We start from the raw sequence: 18,468 nt of genomic DNA, 5'->3' as shown, positions 1-18,468 counted from the left end.
ACATTCTCCGAAGCCGGGGAAGGGAAATTACATATGTCCGATTTAGGTGTCATAAAATATCGTTCGGGAGGTGTGACAGTAAAGGTGAAGTCGACTGTTTTGACCATTATGGAGTAATTTTGCCATTTCGTCTTGAATAAATGGATTTTTATTGTTTTATATTCCATTTAGCACAAGATTGTTATTTGTCATGACCATGCCATTTATTTAGCAATTGGGGAAAGTACTTGGGTAAAAAGAATATCCTGTAAAAATATTGAAGTAAAGAGACAGAAACAATGACATTTTGCCGCTCTCTTCGTCGCGTTTTCCTCATTGTGAATAGTTCCCCCTCGACGGGCTGACTGGTCCTTCTCAAGCCATTTATATAGCTATTGGGGAAAAATACTTGGATAAAAAGAATATCCTGTAAAAATATTGGGAGTAGAGAGACTGAAACAATGACATTTTGCAGCTCTCTTCGTCGCGTTTTCCTCGTTCTGAACAATTCCCCCTCAATGGGCTGAATAGTAAAACCGATGAGCCTAGTCTACCGCTGACGTCATCCACCTGTTGGGGACGCTAAAGCCCTATAATGGTAGGCGTGGCTAACCGGCAGATTAAAAGACTAATTTCTCGTCATCTGCGCTTTGCTAAATTGTTGTATATAGTCGAATCGTCTCAAAATATGATTCTAATTTACATAATAATGCCATTTAAGACTTTTTTTCTGGTGTCATATGCTCTTTAAGCTTAAACTAAAGACTCTGGAAGAGTGTAACACATTATGTCTGTAACGTTAAATACAATTAGAAAATGATTTAATTAAAAAATATATTTAAAAAAGGCATGTCCGACATTTTTTTGCCGATTCCGATACTTTGAAAATGACGTGATCGGACCCGATCGATCGGTTGTGTGTGTAGTTAGTGTAATGCATACAGTGTTGTTTCTATAGTGGTCTCATTTAGCTTACATGACATTCAACATATTGAAAACAGTTCTCAGTATGATGCAGTGCAGCTGGACACCACCGTTGCATTCAAACACATTGTTGGAAAAATCATTGACATTTACTATACTAGTCCTTCTCAAAAAATTAGCATATTTTGATAAAGTTCATTATTTTCTGTAATATACTGATAAACATTAGACTTTCATGTATTTTAGATTCATTACACACAACTGAAGCAGTTCAAGCCTTTTATTGTTTTAATATTGATGATTTTGGCAAAAAAGTCAAGAAAAACCAAAAATCCCTATCTCAAAAAATTTGCATATTTCATCAGACCAATACTAAAAAGTGTTTTTCAATTAAAAAAAAGTCAACCTTCAATTAATTATATCGGTTATGCACGCAATACTTGGTTGGGAATCCTTTTGCAGAAATGACTGCTTCAATGCGGCGTGGCATGGAGGCAATCAGCCTGTGGCACTGCTGAGGTATTATGGAGGCCCTGTAGCCCAGGTCAGGCGCTTCTGCCGCTGTTTCAGGTTCAAAAGTGGCTTGACCTGGGGAACGCGCCACCTGTAGCCCATTTCCAGGTTTCTGCAGGTCCCCCAAGGTCTGGAATTGGCCCTTCTCCAAAATCTTTCTCAGAGTGCAGTCACCTCTTCTGGTTGTGCAGCGTTTCCTGCCACACTTTTTCCTTCCCACTGAGGTGCCTTGATACAGCACTCCGGGAACAGCCTATTCGCTCAGAAATTTCTTTTTGTGTCTTAGCCTCTTTCTTGAGGGTGTTAATGATAGCCTTCTGGACAGCAGTCGGGTAGACAGTCTTGCCCATGATTACGGTTTTGAGTAATGAACCAGACTGGGAGTTTTTAAAAGCCTCAGGAATCTTTTGCAGGGGTTTTGAGTTAATTTGTTGATTCACATGATTAGGTTAGTAGCTTCCTTAGAGTACCTTTTCATTATATGCAAATTTTTTGAGATAGGGATTTTTGTTTTTTCTTGACTTTTTTTTCCAAAATCATCAATATTAAAACAATAAAAGCCTTGAACTACTTCAGTTGTGTGTAATGAATCTGAAATATATGAAAGTAATGTTTATCAGTACATTACAGAAAATAATGAACTTATCACAATATGCTAATTTTATGAGAAGGACTAGTATTTTGACAAAGCTCAATTAATTATCAATGGTGGCATTTTCATTTTCTGAATATTTTCCATTAGCTCCCTTTAAAAAAAAAAAAACACCAAAACTGAATACAAAGTATAAAGACTTATCATTATTATTTCCTGCTTGACACTGGTGTGCTGTCAGGATGCAGTTAAAATTATATTTAGTTACAGGACAATATTTATATAGTATATTTACTGTCTCCAGTTTTTTCTAGTACAACAGTGAAGAAAAGACACTTTGTCACCATTTGAAGTGATCACTAAACAGCGTCTGTAACTGTAAATGTAGTTAATTTAAATTACTCAACATGCTGCAATTAATGTCTGAAATACTGGAAATAAATGGGAATTCAAACCTACTTGAGATTATACAAATGGGACCCAGTTAGCAGTTTCCCAAGGCCTTATGTTTAAAAGGGAAGATTGTGTGTTGAATATAGTCCTTTTGTTTTTACACTCTCGCACTCTGGTCTCTGCAAGTTCAATATGGTACATAGGAAAAAAAGTATTTGAACCATAGTCGTCATAATAAATTGACCGGACACGGTGCCGATTAATAGGGGGCCTATCTACGTCAACGCTGACCGAGTGGAATCACAGACAAAGAGCTTTTTATGTTGAAAATTCTTGTCAATAAATGCTAAAATCCCAGAATTCTTTATAGATATTGACGTAAAACAGTCTGGATTCTTGGTAAAAGCAAAAAAAAAAAAAAAAAAGGCAGCATTTATTTTTATGGTAATATGTCGAATGTCCTGCTAGTCTTTAAGCCACTGTGACGCCGCCTTATCACCACAAAGAGCTTTTTACGTTGAAAATTCTTGTGAATAAATGCTTAAATCCCTGAATTCTTTATAGATATGGACGTAAAACAGTCTTGATTCTTGGTTAAATGCAAAAAAAAAAAAACAGGCAGTTAACATTTATTTTACGTAAATATTTCAAATGTGCTGCTAGTCATTAAGTCACTGTGCCGCCGCCTTATGACCACAAAGAACTTTTTACGTTGAAAATTCTTGTGAATAAATGCTTAAATCCCTTAATTCTTTATAGAAATGGACGTAAAACAACCTAGATTCTTGGTTAAAAGCAAAAAAACGGGCAGTTAGCATTTATTTTAAATAAATATTTATGAATTATGACGCCAATGCCGTAGCGGTCAATTTCTCCAATTGATTTTTTTTTTCACAACGTTTCAAAATGCATGCCATGGTACGAAAAGCATAATAATAACCTTAAATCCTCGAACAAATCACTCTTGAGACAATCCTTCCTGTCTGTATGCGGTACAGCTTTCGTACTTTTTCAACCTAAATCCGGCGTTGGATCGCTTCATGTGTTTGAGAATAACTGTGACCGACTGAAGCGGAGTGTGGGACGGCCCCCTACATGAAGGCGTGGATTAGGGCGGTCCCAAACGACTAATTTTCTCCCGATTAGTCAGCCGACTATTTTTACGATTAGTCGACTAATAATAATAAAAAAAAAATTGTTTTCAATTTTTTTTTTACTAATTTAGCAATGAAATTTTTGTTGACGCTTATCAATTCACAAAAAAATATATTTATACACTTAAATTATTTATTAAAGTACAAATAAACACGTAAATAACAATAATAAATCACAAATAAACAATGAGTTAAAATGCTGATAGAGTTAACTAGTGTAGCATCCCGATTGGAAAGATGGTCTCTTAAACTGATAGTTTACAACTTTTATTCCATCCTTGATGTAAACACACCATAAGAGCTACGGTGCACACAAATAAAACAACACAATTAGAAATTAACAAAAACTTCACCTTTTTCTTTTGAAACCTTATTTATATATCAATGAATTGCCTATATGAATTGCCTTTACCTTAAATTATTACCTTATCATTGACAATCTCTCCCTTGAGTGCAATCACTGTATATACTGTATATATTTATGGCCTTTTAACCTTATATAATTTTCTATACCATAAAATAAACCATAACATGAAATAAACCTTTCAATTAGCATTAAGAACAATACTAATAGCACTTATAGGCCCAGTGTCAATGAAACATCATTATTTAGTAAGGCGACAGCACCCTCTGGTGTACAAAAAATGAAGAAAAAAAAATTTTTACAAACTAGGTGCGGCGCATGGTGTTTATTCACGGCCGACTTGCAGCCAAGCTTGGCATTGAAGAGACAGGACAGAAGAGTGTACCCTCCTTCGTTTCTTTCAAATAAGTCAATGTTTTAGACACTCTGGTGCGCTTTTTTTGGCTTTGTGCCGCTTTCCCCGCTTGCATACAGAGCATCCGACATTCTGAACTTTCCATACATATATTTTTTTAACCCTTCATTAACCGTCGACAGGATGTTGTGCTCGTCGACGGATTTACGTCATCGATGACGTCGACTATGTCGACTAGTCGGGACAGCTCTAGCGTGGAGCAATGTCTAGGGAATGTGTCCCCGTTCAATATCATTAGGAAGTATATGATTTGAACGCCCTGTGATTTTCCAAGTTCTCCCACTTAGAAATGATGGGCGGGTTTGAAATTTTCATTGCAGGTGCTTGACCACTGTGAGAGACAAACTAAAGAAAAAAAATACAGAAATCATAGTGTATGATTTTTTTTAACAACTTATTTGTATTATACTGCTGCAAATAAGTATTTGAACACCTGTCTATTAGCTAAAATTGTGAGCCTCAAAGACCTGTTAGTCACCTTTAAAAGTCCAACAAATAAGTGGAGTGGCATGTTTGACCTGTTTGAGGTGGTTAGCTGCATATAAACACCTGTCCACCCCATATAATCAGGAAGACCTCAATTACTAATATGGTCAACACCAAAGAGCTGTCCAAAGACACCAGAGACAGAAGTATAGACCTCTACAAGGCTGGAAAATCACTGGGCAGTTGCCCAACAGCTTGGTGGTAAACGATCCTCTGTTGGAGCAATTATTAGAAGATGGAAGAAACCAAACATGAATGTCAATCTCCCTCAGACTGAGGCTCCATGCAAGATCTACCTCGTAGGGTCTCAATGATCCTAAGAATGGTGGGGAATCAGAGAACCAAGAACTAGCTGGTCATTGACCTGAAAGGAGCTGGGACCACCATTTACAAAGTAACTGTTGGTAATACACTAAGACATCATGGTTAAAAAATATTTCATAAAACGGAAGCTTCCCCTGCTAAATCCAGCACGTCCTTTCAAGTTTGCCAATGATCATTTGGATGATCCATAGGAGTCATGGGAGAAAGTCATGTGACCACATGAGATTAAAATGGAACTTTTTGATCTTTACTCCACTCATCGTGCTTGGGTGAAGAAGAATGATGAGTACAATCCCAAGAACACCATCCCTACTGTGAAGCATGGAGTTCGTAGCATCATGCTTTGGGTGTGGACGACTGCACTGTTTTAATGAGAGGATGACCAGAGCCATGTATTGTGAGATTTTGGGGAATAACGTCCTCCCCTCAGTTTAGAGTATTGAAAATCAACATGACAATGGCCTGAAGCAGACAGCCAGAATTACCAAGAAGTGGCTTCGTGAAAAGTATATCAGGGTTCTGGACGGCCCTAGCCAGTGTCCAGAACCAAACCCAATAGAAAACCTTTGGAGGAAGCTCAAACTCCATGTTTCTTAGTGACAGTCCAGAAACCTGATTGATCTAGAAAACAACTGTGTGGAGCAGTGATGCAAGATCCTCACTGCAGTCCGTGCAAACCTGGAGAAAAGTTACAGGTAATGTTTGATCTCTTTAATTTTAATCAAAGGCCTCTGCATCAAATCTTAACATTGATTTTCTTAGGTGTTCAAATACTTATTTGCAGCAGTATAATACAAATAAATTCCCCCAAAATCATACACTGTGATTTCGGGATTTTTTTTAGATTGTCTCTCACAGTGGACAAGCACCTACCATGAAAATTTCAAACCAGCCCGTCATTTCTAAGTGAACTTGCAAAATCGCAGGGTGTTCAAATACTTATTTTCTTCACTGTAACTATTTGAAGATATGAAGAAAACGGAATTGTTGCTTCACATAAAGATGACCTAAGCTACAGTATAAGTTTGTTTATATAAGTTGTACAGTGGCTATACTGTAGCAGTGTGATATAATGTTGTCACATATTATAGAAATTATTTATTTTGTTATTCTAGAAATTAGGGTTGTTCCGATCATGTTTTTTTGCTCCCGATCCGATCCCGATCGTTTTAGTTTGAGTATCTGCCGATCCCGATATTTCTCGATCCGATTGCTTTTTTTTGCTCCCGATTCAATTCCAATCATTCCCGAAAATGTTTCCCTATCATATACATTTTGGCAATGCGTTAAGAAAAAAAATGAATAAAACTCGGACGAATATATACATTCAACATACAGTACATATGTACTGTATTTGTTTATTATGACAATAAATCCTCAAGATGGCATTTACATTATTAACATTCTTTCTGTGAGAGGGATCCACGGATAGAAAGACTTGTGACTTTGTATATTGTGACTAAATATTGCCATCTAGTGTATTTGTTGAGCTTTCAGTAAATGATACTGTAGCCATGCCCAAATGCATGATGGGAAGTGGAACCATGACTGTGCGTAGTGCTACCAATTGATATGTTCTCTGCGTTGGGAAATAACATAAGGTGTTAAGAAAATGATCAATTGCTACCTTGCTTCCCCACATTGCTTCCCATGATATTTCTAATCATACGGAGAGAGATTGTAAGGCTTTAGCCAATTAAAAAAAGGTTCCAAAGGCTGCCAAAATTCACTCTACTCATTTTACGCTGCCTTTTATCTCTCTATAAAGGTAAAATGGCGCCATTACGGATTGAGCGCGACAATGCGTGAGTGGGTCGTGCAGTGCATGCATTAATTGCGTTAAATATTTTAACGTGATACATTTTTTAAAAAATTAATTACTGCCGTTATCGGGATAAATTTGATAACCCTACCTTAAGCCTAAACTAAAGACTCTGGATGAGTGTAACATATTATGTCTGTAACGTTAAATACAATTAGAAAACGATTTAATTAAAAAATATATAGATATTGAAAAAAGGCATGGCCGATATTTTTTTGCCGATTCCGATACTTTGAAAATGACGTGATCGGACCCGATCGATCGGATCGGGACATCTCTAATAGAAATGATTAATATTATTATTTAAAATATTTGTAATTAGAAATCAAAAGATTAAAGTTAGTATACCTGTGACCATAAAATGTGATATCTATGAATGGCTAAAACCATCTACTGTATGGTGTTTTAGGTGCTGCAACAGGTGTGGCCTTTTGTTGGCCAGTACCTGGAGAAGCTCCTGGTGGAGACCATTGCTCCATCTATCCGAGCCTCAAGCAGCCACCTGCAGACACTCAGTTTCACGAAAGTGGACATGGGTGACAAGGTGATGATGTCATTTTTTATATGTTTTACACCCTTTGAATTCAGTTGATGTGTGTTCTGTTTTTCTACAGGCCATGAAGGTGGTAGGGATCAAAGCACACACCGAGAACGACAAAGGACAAGTCCTGCTTGATCTGTATATCAGGTAGAATGTTACCTACCTCAGGCTATTGGCACTTCTGCGTTACATATTTTACACTGCTAAAAAATGTGGTTGGCATGTTCCTCTCAGCTATGTTGGCAATGTAGAAATCAACGTGGAAGTAAAGAGATACTTTTGCAAAGCTGGAGTCAAGGGAATACAGGTGAGTCGTGAAATATTGTATAACATGAACGGAATCTTCCTGCCAATGTCACATTTATTTCCTGTGTGCACACAGTTGAATGGGATGATGCGAGTCATTCTAGAGCCGCTGATTGGAGATGTGCCTATTGTGGGTGCAGTCACCATGTTCTTCATTCGCAGACCCGTAGGTTGATCCGTCTACATTCACCTTTATTTGTCCTTTTCATATCGCACATCCCTCTCCCAACCCTTTTTCTTATGAGTATTGTGTGTCTCACTCTTGTTGTTTGACCATGGACTCGCATCCTGATTGATTTTCAATGTTCGCTTAGATCGTTCTTACATTTGTGTCATTCCAGCGACTCGATATCAACTGGACTGGATTGACTAATTTGTTGGATATCCCTGGACTGAAGTGAGTCATCCTATAATACCCACACAATATTAAAAATGAAAATTAGCTTGAATTTTCAAAGAAAATAAGAAAATTATTTCATGATGTGTTTCGACCGGTAAGAAGTTATTTAACCCGACCAGAGGCAGTGAGTACCGTAATTTTTTGAGTATAAGTTGCTATTTTTTTCCTTCATTTTGAATCCTGCGGCTTATAGTTCAGTTCAGCTTATTTGTTGATTTATTTTGGTTAATCGATAACACTTTATCTAACAGCTGCGTCGTAAGTCTGTTATAAGACCATCATAACTATGACATGACACTAACACGGGCATTACTGAATGCTAATGAAATATGTCATTAAGTGTCGTCCGGCAAATTATGTCATGAACTTGATTTATGTCCAGTTTGGATCTTTTACATCCACTCAAAAGTGAGATAATTTGCCGGATAACACTAAATGACATTTTTTATAAAAATTCATCAATGCTCATGGCAGTGTCATGTCATAATTACGGCTGCAGCTATCGAATATTTTAGTAGTCGATTAATCGATGGACTAGTTAGTTCGAATAATCGAGTATTCGGATAAGGAACATGAAAAATTAAAATACCTGAACTGAGCCTCAAACGGTATAAATTTTTTTTTTTTTTTATGGGGATCTATGTACATCAAAAGAACAATTAGCTAACTTACATAGAAAAAGTCAGCTAGCTTAAATGCTATAAAATGCTTTTTTTTTTTTTTTATTATTATATATATTTTTTTTACAATGCGCTTAACGAATGGTTCAAACACATATTCCCACAAGAATAGGTAAATATACCTATAAACTAAATTATTAATGCATTAAAAAACATTAGCTCAAACAAAAACTTAGCTTCTGCGATTGGCTGGCAACCAGTTCAGGGTGTCCCCTGCCTACTGCCCATAGGTGGCTGGGATAGGCTCCAGCACCTCCGCGACCCTCGTGGGGAAAAAGCGGCATGGAAAATGAATGAATGAATGAAAAAAAACTTAGCTTACATTGGTCTTAACAGGGAGCAGCTGGATTCAGCCATGTGAAAAGAGGCAGACCAAAGGGCAGTGTATCCACTCTAATCAATAAAACTAAATGGAAACACTTCCAAAACAAACCATTACAACACCACTATAATTAAACAAATACTCGAATCAACAAAATTTAATTCGAATATTTTTTTCTAATCGAATACTCGAGTTAATCGATTAATCGTTACAGCACTAGTCATAATTATGATTGTCTAATGACAGTCTTACGGCACCACTGTCAATTAAAGTCTTACCAAATATCATAACTAGCAAATAATGAAACAACTGGAACAGTAACTGAAGAAATAATTACCACAGAACATGAATTTTGATTGTTATTTACATCTGTAGCATTGCAATGCATGCTAGGAGGCATGTTGGACGAGAGCAGTGTTGACAGCAGGTGGCAGCAGAGGTTCACTGTCTCCCCCAAGGGAGCAGTGATGGCTAAATGAAGCTTCTTGAAACAATGAAGCTTTGCAGTCAATTGGTTCTAAGCTTGATGGTGGTTCATTTGGTCTTATGAGAGTCGTAACATGCCGCTGTCAAATAAAGTGTTACCGGTGAATATCTTTTGCGCTAAATATCCCATAATTCAGTGAGGACAGCTGCTGCTTATAGTCCAATGCTTATCCATGAACAAATGCCGGTTATGTCCCAAATTTGAAGGGTGCGGCTTATAGTCAGGTGCGCCTTATAGTGTGAAAATGACGGTAGTTTTTTTTTACTTCTTGTAAAAATGCTTGTGTGGAAAAACTCTTGAACTAAGTGTTTGGAGGCAAGAGATCGCTTAAAGAGGTCCTATTTACAATTCTTTAACTGGTGTAGTACAATACTTTCGTTGCACGACCAGTTTCTGTCTTTGTCACTTTTTCCCCTCCAATCTGCAGCCCCTTGCCTTAGTTCACCTCTTGCCTTAGTTCGCCACTTAGCAGTCAAGAGGCACTTTTCTCGGCTTGCTCCCCGGGAGAAGCTGGCCTCCTTGCCTGGTTCTTGATTGATTTATTCTTGTTTTTTAATTATATCCCCTTCGTGTCGCACACAAGCTTCCTACCGACACACCCCACTGACAACCAATCATAGCAAATAGTTGAAATTTAAATATTGTGTGAAAGAATATTTTATTCATGCTTATAAAAACACAAACATCATCTGCTGTGAAACTATATCCGTTTTTTATGCTTTCATGTGAGACCGTATCAATGTCTGAGTGCTCCATGTATTCCTTTGAACATTTACACAATGGGTATGTGTGGACTGCCATATCTGATTTGACTCCCTCTCGTACCAGCTACGGCTAACGCTCAAGGTCCCAGCTCAGGATGTTTTTAAGTGGAAAATCCCCAGGTTGGGCTGGAATAAGTTTGACTTAAGCCAGTCGCAATATGCAATAATTCCATTTATCGCACGATAAATAAAAATGAAGGCGGTCATTTTTCCGCTGCGATTTATCGCCTTGCGTGCACGTACGTGCGCCAGACGTGCTGTTAAAAGTTCAGAAGACTCCTTGTTACCAACTACGCAAAATGCATCTTCGTTCCAGGTCCGGCAAAAAATAGCGCCGGAGCCAATCGTTCCCATTATATGCTATTGTTCAACGTACACCGGCCACGTCAGTGCTCCGGATTGACTGCCGACAGTCTCCGGCGTGCCGGTGTTGTTGACGTGTGGGCACTCCAGTCAGGGGTGGCCTTTCACGCAGGGCGGCTATTTTTCGGCACAATACCGGATATTTACAACGAAGTCCGCCAAAACATTGTTACTGACTTGGCTGCTACGAACAACTTCGCTTTGACAACGGACAGCAGACGTGATGGACATTGAGTGGCAAATTAAGAGCGCTGTGCTTCAAACTCGTCCTGTTTATGAAAGTCAACTGTCATATGCTGGTGTTGTGCAGTAACCAGCAGACGTGACTGTGGCGTTTGGTAACTTTTTTATGCGCGCACACAATAGATATCATGAAATAGCAAACTAGATGTGCTACGTCCCGTGCCATGGCTACATGAGCCCAGAGTGATTATGGGACACGTGGTCCATAAGCTACATCGATGAATTATAAACCACCATGACTGAATGGAATAGTTAAGAAGGCCAAATCAATCCATACCAGTGACTATAGATAATGCTGTAAATATTGTTAATTCAGTACGTGACACATATGGATTCGGACCACAAATAGGATGTCTTGCTCATGTAGTAAACCTAGCTGCTAAGAGAGCTGTAGCAATCAACAGTGTACCCCGCCTCACTTTACAAACAGTAAAGATTGTTCTTAGCACTTTTATACAAAATTTCTTCAGATCAGTAAGAAGTAAGCACTTAAATATTATGCACTAAAATGCATGTTTATATGATGGCAATTTAATTTTTGCTCGTTAGCAAAAAAAACAAAAAACAAAACGAAACAAAACAAAAAATACAATTGTTACTTTTTTTTTCAGAGCATTAAATGTATTGAATCCGATCGAAAATCATGTCCCCCGTATCGAAAATCGTACCGAATTGTGATTTAACTGTATCGTTGCATCCCTATGGAACACCATAGCAGAAGCTATGAGGGGAAAAGTTTTCATTTGCCTAAATGCTTAAGTTATTAAGTGCAATTTTATCTTTTTTCTTGAAAACCACATTTTATGTATTCTGTGTTTCTGTGCGGTATTAATATTGTCTTTTACTTAAGAGCCATGGTCTCTTGTTTTTAGTTGTGATATCTTAAAAAGTATTTTTGAATTTAAGAGTAAATATTGTGTTTAAATGGGTGTACTTGATCTATAAATTATACTGTAGTCTCACTGTGTTATTGTAAATTAAAAAAAAATGGGGGGGCGCAATAATATCGCATATCGCAATAATTTATGAGATTTTATCGCACACTAAAATTTGTTATCGCGACAGGCCTACTGTTCTGTTTCACAGTAAGCATCCTTAGGTAACGCCCTTTCAATAGTGGATTGGACCTTGGCTCACTTTGTCTCACTGTACTCCTGCGTGGTCACAGCTCCTGGCTGGATCACACCATTTGTACCCTTGATATACAGTATATCTTGTTTGAGTCTTTGAAGCAGGCAATCCTTGGCTGAGTCTGATTCTCTTCTCTTATTTGAGCTATTGATAGATACTTGTCTTGGGGTTCAAAAGTGAACTTCCTTGACATATTGATTATGGATCCAGTCAGCTGCATATCAATGAGAAAGAATTCCACTTTTGCAGAAACCCAAGCCAAGACGACCAACGCAATAGCTTTCAAAAATGAAATTCTTGGTAATTTTAACTCAAACTTTTAAGCGAAATTGGTAAAATGGCATCACAGGTTATGAAAAGCAATTTTTAAAAAAAATTATTGCCACTTTAAGTTAGGTTACTTTTACACCTAGCTTGGCTAAAAATAACATGCAGGAAGTTGATGTAGCTTTTGTGGAGGTTGGTTGAAGTTCCCCCAGTTGCTGCAATGGGAACCCGCTTCGTTCAGGGAAAAACAATAGGATGGGAGGGGCAGGAAAGTAACATAGAACATAAAATAGAATACATAGACTACATGGGGGCCACATAGCCCAGGACAAAGGAAAGGCTGACTAGACAGAAGTTATCTTATCTGGTGACTAATTATAATTTGGAAAGCATAAATGTTAACTGTATACACAACAATTCTAACACCATACCATTTCCTGCCTTCGTTGACAGACACCTAATCCATTTTAACTAGAGCTGGGAATCTTTGGGCACCTAACGATTCGATTACAAATATGATTCAGAGGCTCCGATTCGATTATAAAACGATTATTGATGCAACCCCCTCCTTTAAAAAAAAAAAAATAATAATAATAATTTTTTTTTTTTTTTTTTTTTTTAATAAATGTTTTGTACATTTTGTTCCAAAATTGTTCAAAAATACTCTCAGGCTAAACCAAACTACTATTTCAATATCAAGTTAACATATAGCAGTAAACAAATATACAAAAATAACAGTAAATAAAAAACTCCAGTCCCCATTCTGTATCAGCAGCTTTAAACTACATTCAATTAATTTAATGTTGTGAATCAACCGTTAAAGTTGTTAAAATTGCTCCCGTTATTCCATAATTTCCCTTTTGTCTACTTTCGACATGTGAAAGTTTTAAAACTATTTTAAAGATAGATTCAAGTCAATATTTTACCGATTTAGGAGTATTTTAGATAAAAAGTTAATTAGGTTTGCTTGGAAGGTTCGCTACAACAGCCTTGCAGGGAAGTGTACTGCTTTAAGATGGCAGCCGTTTACTAACGTCCGCATCTAGCTTTTTGTAGGTGTGCTGCTAACGCTACCGAATCTATATTGCATCTAGTCCTATATAAATGATATCTACCGTAACATTATGTGGATGTACTTTGTAGCAGCTTTTCGGCAGCAGTCAGGTATGTTGTTGTTTTTTTATCTCGTGCCGTGAGCTGAGCTAGAGCCGTGAGTTGAGCATTGGCATTACCCGAGGGGCTGGGTAATGAGAAGCTTGATGTTTAGCTACTCTCGCTCTGCTCCTCATTGACCGCGCGGCGCGCTGAGTGTGATGTACTTCCGCTTTACTTTGCATATTTCAATAATCGGAATTTGGATGTTTGTGAATCGTTCTCGAATCTTCCACGGGCGAATCGCGAATAATCTAAGAATCGGAAATTTTGCACACCTCTAATTTTAACTGTGAGGCACTCCTTGTTCAAGGCAGCCAATAGGCTAACCTTGTCTACTAACCTGGAATTCACATTAAAACAGCCTGAGACATTCCAATGCGAAAAACAAAGGAAGTTAAAACAGCAAAAGTTAAAGGGGAAAAAAATCAACTCATTAGTTAGTTAGGCTGATGATGAGGAAGAAAGCATTGCTGTTTTTGTGAACATAAATACTAATTTAGTTTTGCCATAATCCGTCTTATTAGAACATAATTTTTTGTGGCAAAGTTATCTAATAACCAAATTGTGTTTCATATAATATGATGACATTTTTATTATGCCGTTGGAATATTTCCTTCTCCCTCCTTTTCAGTGTCATGTCCGACAGCATGATCATGGATGCAATCGCCTCCTTTTTGGTGCTGCCCAACCGTCTGGTGGTCCCCCTGGTTCCAAACCTGCATTTGGGCCACCTTCGCTCCCCTTTGCCCCGGGTGAAGATATAATATGCAGCAACTAATTGCAATAGATTACATGTCTGTCGTAACCAATGCTGTTTGTTTTTTATCACTAAGGGTGTGGTCCGCATCCACCTTGTAGAGGCCCAGAATTTAGCAGCAAAGGATAGCTATGTGAAAGGGGTTATGGCGGGCTTGTCAGACCCATATGCCATATTGCGGGTGGGTCCTCAGATGTTCACCTCTCACCACTTTGACAACACAGACTCGCCTAAGTGGGGAGAGATGTATGAGGTAAGCAACATAGAGGGTTAAGTTACTGTATGATTGCCTGAGCACTCATACTGTAACTTTCGTAAATCTCAGTGGTCCATTGTCATTCATTCCGTGTGACCCCCACAGCCATTTTTCAACCATTTTGTCCGTGTACATTTCTTTGTGCATGTGTCTGGTTCACCAGGTGATAGTCCATGAAGTGCCTGGTCAGGAACTGGAGGTGGAGGTTTATGACAAAGATCCAGACCAGGATGATTTCCTGGGCAGGTATATATGCACCACTCATGTCTTTGTGTGTGTATTGAAAGTCACACATTTCACTCCCTCAGTGAGTAAAGCCTGCAGATTCACAATGCTTTCCACAAAAGGGGATTGAGTGATTTGTTCTGTTAATCTGCTCATCTAATTTCTTCCCTGTAGGACCAAATTGGATTTGGGCATTGTGAAGAGGTCCATAGCTGTTGATGACGTAAGCAAAAGTTTTAGTTTCTTCATCATTTTGGGACAGTAATTTGTAATTGCATTAGATACAAGGCTTTTGAGGTTGCTGTTTTTCAAAATGATGGTACTTAACTGGAACCTGACCGTCATCGGAAGTAAAAGAGTGTTAGGGGGGGTTATCCCAGAAAGTTTAAAAATATTTAGCTGGACAATTTTGACCCAAAAAATGAGAATAGCTGTATCATAAACATGAATGTTTAAAAAAAAAATCAGCCAAAATAAATATCAACATGCATATTTGCTTACCGTATTTTCACAGCCATAGGCCGCACCGTATTAAAAGACGCAGGCTTACGTTGGTCTTAACAGGGAGCAATTGGATTCAACCATGTGAAACGAAGCAACTACTGTAAATGCAAACACTTTCAAAATAAACCATTAAAACGTCACTTTAATGAAACCATACTCGAAGCAACAAAATTTAATTTGAATATTTTTTTCCTATCGCATACTCGAGTTAATCGATCAATCGCTGCAGCACTCTAATTATTACTAGGGCTGTGAAACAATTAAAATTTTAATCGAATTAATCACAGCTTAAAAATTAGTTAATCGTAATTAATCGCAATTCAAACCATCTCTAAAATATGCCATATTTTTCTGTAAATTATTGTTGGAATGGAGAGATAAGTAAAGTAGTGATTGAAAATGCACCACAAGGTGTCAATGGCGAGTTTTAAATTGGATATCTAGCCAAGTCTGAGTCTCAGCCTAGTCTGAGTAAGTTTGATGTGTATTTTTCATAGCTATTTTGATTGGGAATGCCAGTTCTCTTAGCATTGAGCGCTTTTCTTTTTGTGAACATTATTTTTTTGAGAGATAGGAATATTATTTTTGTTGTGCTTTCACTAAATGATACTGTAGCGACTTAACTTTTCCGCCCAAATGCATGATGGGAAGTTGGGCAACCATGACTGTCGGTGGTGGCTGCAAATGGTATACAGTATGTTCTGCGTTATGTTCAGTTAAGCGTTTTAAGAAAAAGATCGTCTCCTGCTCCACCCAAATGTATGCTGGGAAGTTGCGCAACCATGACTGCCATTAGTGGCTGCAAATGGCGAGCCTATACAACATTGTCTGCGTTGTGTTCAATTAAGCGTGTTAAGAAAAAGATCGTCTCCTGCTCTGCCCAAATGTATGATGGAAAGTTGGGCAACCATGACTGTCGGTGGTGGCTGGAAATTGTATACAGTATGTTCTGCGTTGTGTTCAATTAAGCGTGTTAAGAAACAGATTGTCTCCTGCTTCGCCCAAATGCATGCTGGGAAGTTGGGCAACCATGGCTGTCAGTAGTGGCTGCAAATGGTATACAATATGCTCTGTGTTGTATTCAATGTTAAGCGTGTTAAGAAAAACGTGATCTGATCGCCAATGAACGCCTGTGTCCACTCGCATTTCTCTGCCTTTTCGCTCCCAATGTGCTAAAACGGCGTCATTGTAAACTGCTTGAGGCAACGCATAAATGGGTCATTCCATGCATGCGTTAAATGCGTCAAATATTTTAACGTGATTCATTTGAAAAATTAATTACCGCCCGTTAACCCGATAAATTTGACAGCCCTAATAAATACCTTGAATCCTCGACCAAATCTCTCTCCAAATCTCTTGAGACACTCCTGCCTGCTTGTATGCAGTAAAATCTTTGTCCTATTTCCCCCTAAATCCGGCGTTAGAATGCAGCGTGTGTTTGCGTTTATCACAGTGAAAGCCATCTCAAGGTTCTGCTTGGGTCGGCCCCCAACGGGAAGGCGTGGCTCAGTGTCTGTAGGAGTTATCTTGTCAACTGATGGTGGAGTCAATGAATCAATGCAGTACCGATCGATTGATCCTGGGCCCCCTGTGTCCCAACGCAAAAGCCAGGAGGCAGAGGAAAAGGCAACACAAACTTGTAGGCGTAGATCAAAACTTGCAGATAAACAAACCCCACCAATTCTGGTCATGGGTCTCAGTTCAGGTCCTTATTTGGAATATTTGGTGAGTTGGCCGGATTTGTTGTCATTCCACCCTTGTTGCCATGATGTAATTTCTAGAAGCCTGGCTATAGGCAATGGTCCAGTTCTAATTCTTCATCTCTCAGAGGTCCATCATATATCTTAAGACCTTTGTGTGAAATACAATATGAAATAGTCTAATATAAAAATTAGTCCAAGCATCAGAAGATAGATATTGTTGTGCAATGTAGCTAAGCGTAGTGTTTAAATGTGAGTACTGAATATGAGCACACAATCCAAGTCCAACGCTGACCTCACAATGATACAAACAAAATCTCCATCATTGCAAAGTCCAAAAACAGTAAGCCATGTTATTCGTATTCATTTAGATGTAATGCTTTCGATCAAAACAAAGCTACATGCTCTTTACAAAGGCTATATTTTGCTGCTATTGTTGCTTTTTAAACTCTTTCTAGATCATTTGAAATGGTCTCATTTTAATTTTGTGTCCTCAGTGGTTCACTTTGAAGGATACTCCATCAGGTCGTGTCCATCTCAAACTGGAGTGGTTGGCCTTGATGCCTACAACTGACAGACTTGAGCAGGTGTGCCATCTTTTGCTGTATATGCTCTCGTTGTGTCTTTTATTACAGTAACAAAAATGTAGGTAAGAACTATTCACTGGCACTATCTCGATTCTAGATCCTGAAGAGGAACGAGAGTGTGACCAGTAAGACAGCTGACCCACCCTCCTCTGCAATCTTGGTTGTCTATCTTGACAAAGCTGAAGCACTTCCAGTGAGTTCAATTGCTTGCGCAGTTTACAGAGACTTCCTTTGTGGTTTCAATGAGGCCGCCCTGTGCCATCTGTCTAGCATTCCACAAACTAGTTTCTGTGGGCTCTAAACCTGCTCGCAGGAACTGAATAGTGTGGCTATTTTTATCTCCCCCCGACAAAATGTGTGGAACTCACTGTGGTCTTAATGTAGAGCTTTGCCTTCTTAAATCTGACTCATAGCATGCTTACTTCCTGTATACAAGTTGCTATGGTAAATTTCAACAATTTTTCCAAACGTTTCTCTGATGAATCACATGCTGTGTTGTTTATTCATGAAAGAATGTCATCTGCATTTGTTAGATGAAGAAGGGGAATAAACAGCCCAATCCCATGGTGCAGTTATCGGTGCAGGACATCACTCGAGAAAGCAAGGTAGAACATGTTGTCAATCACAAACAGTGATATGAGAAAGTCATCCCTGATAATTTTCAAGATTTTCCTTTATATGCAAGCAATTATACAGTGGGGAGAACAAGTATTTGATACACTGAAAATGGGAAAACCCATTGGCAGTGTATCAAATACTTGTTCTCCCCACTGTATATATAGGAAAATCTTGATTATTATCAGAGGTGCTCAGA

The 18,468-nt window shown here is 38.3% G+C and overlaps 1 protein-coding gene across 2 annotated transcripts in view; it reads left to right on the top strand.

Annotated features, from left to right (window-relative positions):
• esyt1b (extended synaptotagmin-like protein 1b) overlaps nucleotides 1-18,468 on the top strand; it is a 59,515-nt gene that overhangs the window by 8,447 nt on the left and 32,600 nt on the right. For both annotated transcript variants that reach the window (XM_057846128.1, XM_057846129.1), the window contains exons 3-14: nucleotides 7,376-7,510; nucleotides 7,581-7,654; nucleotides 7,742-7,814; nucleotides 7,890-7,979; nucleotides 8,155-8,210; nucleotides 14,257-14,377; nucleotides 14,459-14,635; nucleotides 14,802-14,884; nucleotides 15,038-15,086; nucleotides 17,565-17,654; nucleotides 17,752-17,847; nucleotides 18,188-18,259. In XM_057846128.1, coding sequence (XP_057702111.1) covers nucleotides 7,376-7,510; nucleotides 7,581-7,654; nucleotides 7,742-7,814; nucleotides 7,890-7,979; nucleotides 8,155-8,210; nucleotides 14,257-14,377; nucleotides 14,459-14,635; nucleotides 14,802-14,884; nucleotides 15,038-15,086; nucleotides 17,565-17,654; nucleotides 17,752-17,847; nucleotides 18,188-18,259 — 1,116 coding nt within the window. The remainder of the gene's footprint in view (nucleotides 1-7,375; nucleotides 7,511-7,580; nucleotides 7,655-7,741; nucleotides 7,815-7,889; nucleotides 7,980-8,154; nucleotides 8,211-14,256; nucleotides 14,378-14,458; nucleotides 14,636-14,801; nucleotides 14,885-15,037; nucleotides 15,087-17,564; nucleotides 17,655-17,751; nucleotides 17,848-18,187; nucleotides 18,260-18,468) is intronic.

The sequence above is a fragment of the Corythoichthys intestinalis genome, chromosome 9 (assembly GCF_030265065.1).
Source record: "Corythoichthys intestinalis isolate RoL2023-P3 chromosome 9, ASM3026506v1, whole genome shotgun sequence".
Taxonomy (NCBI): Eukaryota; Metazoa; Chordata; class Actinopteri; order Syngnathiformes; family Syngnathidae; genus Corythoichthys; species Corythoichthys intestinalis.
This window is presented reverse-complemented; position numbering and strand designations above follow the sequence as displayed.